The sequence below is a fragment of the Cervus canadensis genome, chromosome 4 (assembly GCF_019320065.1).
Source record: "Cervus canadensis isolate Bull #8, Minnesota chromosome 4, ASM1932006v1, whole genome shotgun sequence".
Lineage (NCBI taxonomy): Eukaryota > Metazoa > Chordata > Mammalia > Artiodactyla > Cervidae > Cervus > Cervus canadensis.
In genome coordinates, this window is record NC_057389.1 from 66,095,388 (window position 1) to 66,097,560 (window position 2,173).

Sequence of the window (2,173 nt, forward strand, 5' to 3'; positions counted from 1 at the left end):
GTTGTAGCAACCTGACAGACACTGGGGAAAGTAGGGATTTGTGTGATTTGTTAAATTTTGAGCGATGAGCCTGTCTGGGAGTTATGCAGAAATGAATGCTTTAGTTACCTTGCTTATCTTTGCTGGCTATGAAACTAGATTTTAAACTTAACATCACTTGATAAGATGCTTACCAGAGAAAATTGGAAGTGAAACATTCAATTCAAATATTGAAATTGATTCAACACAATTTCAGTATTGAAGGAAAAACAATTCATTTAAGTAAACATTATTAAGTGTTCCTTTTTATGCTCCTGTTTTGTTTCATTTCATGTTTTATGCTTTTTTTCTTTTTAGTCTTTGTCAATCTTTCAAGAGAGTTAAAGCAATACATTTTCATGGAGAAATGGAATCAAACTTCCAATGATTTCATTTTGTTGGGGTTGTTCCTCCCAAATCAAACTGGTCGGCTTCTCCTACTTCTTATCATCCTCATATTCTTTCTAGCTTCGTTGGGTAACTCAGCCATGATTTACCTCATACGTTTGGATCTCCGGCTCCACACACCTATGTACTTTCTCCTCAGCCAGCTCTCCCTCATGGATCTAATGTACCTCTCCACTACGGTCCCCAAGATGGTGTTCAACTTTCTCTCTGGCCAGAAAGGCATCTCCTACCTGGGATGTGGAGTGCAATCTTTCTTCTTCCTGACCATGGCATGTTCTGAAGGCTTACTTCTGGCCTCAATGGCCTACGATCGTTATGTAGCTATCTGCCACCCCCTGCACTATTGTATCCGCATGAGCAAAAGGATGTGTATGAAGATGATTATGGGATCTTGGATCTTGGGGTCTATCAACTCCCTGGCACACACAGTCTATGCCCTCCATATTCCTTACTGCCAGTCCAGGGCTATTGATCACTTCTTCTGTGATGTCCCAGCTATGTTGCCTCTGGCCTGTATGGACACCTGGGTCTATGAGTACATGGTTTTTGTGAGCACAAGCCTCTTTCTCCTCCTTCCTTTCCTAGGCATCACTGCTTCCTATGGCCGAGTTCTTTTTGCTGTCTACCATATGCGTTCAAAAGATGGAAGGAAGAAGGCCTTTACCACCTGTTCAACACATTTAACTGTAGTGACATTTTACTATGCACCTTTTGTCTACACTTATCTTCGGCCCAGGAATCTCCGCTCACCAGCAGAAGATAAAGTTTTGGCAGTCTTTTACACCATCCTCACCCCAATGCTCAATCCCATTATCTACAGTCTGAGGAATAAGGAAGTCCTGGGGGCCATGACAAGAGTTTTTGGGATATTCTCTTCTACAAAGTAATAATTATGGCTCCCCTCACCCTCCTTTATTCCCTCTTTCTATGGTGATTAGAATTCCCTAGAACACTACCATCTGATAGAAATATATGAGCTATTCTGTAATCTAAAATTTTCACTTAAAGTATAGCTACTATGCCATATTTAAAAAGTGAAATTAATCTAAATAATGTATTTAGTTAATCCCAAAGTTATAATCAATACTGAGATTAAGAACATTGATATTAATGGTACATTATTATAAAATATTATGCTATATATTTGTCACATATATGTACATATATCACTTATAATAATACACTCATACTGACATTATCATTTCTACATGCAATTGATACAAACTTATTGAAGCAATCTATTACTTTATTTTCATTCTAAGTCTTTACAGCCCTTATATTTATACTTATAGGCCATTGCAATTTTTTACTAGACACATTTTAAGTGCCCATTAGCCATATAGGGCCAGTGGTTACTGTGTTGGAAAACACAAGCCTAGAACATGCAATCAGATATTTTCAAATGTTTTAAATGTAGTGTATAAACTTATATTTGTGATATGTGAAATATGGATAGTGGGACATTAAGTAACAAGCAAAGCAAGCTTACTAGTGTGTTTATGAGGTTTTTTTTTAAAACCTGTTTCAATCCTTTATTTTGTTTGTAATTGACTTCTGGAGTCCATCATAATGTAATATCCTTTATGATACTATTTTGAGGGGGCTTATTTGGCTTAAATTTTTCAGATTTCAATAAATATATAGAGATTAAGTGACCTTTGTAGAATTGTGAGAATAATCAACAGTTTTATTCTACATTCAAATTAAGAAAAGTATGTACTTAAATGACCTTAAAGAAATTTGTATT

General features: G+C 36.3%; 1 protein-coding gene across 1 annotated transcript; it reads left to right on the forward strand.

Moving 5' to 3' along the window:
* Nucleotides 1-377: 377 nt before the first annotated feature.
* Nucleotides 378-1,313, forward strand: LOC122439239 (olfactory receptor 2L13). The gene has a single exon (XM_043464330.1). The coding sequence runs from the start codon at nucleotides 378-380 to the stop codon at nucleotides 1,311-1,313; it is 936 nt and encodes a 311-aa protein (XP_043320265.1).
* The last annotated feature ends 860 nt before the right edge of the window (nucleotides 1,314-2,173 follow it).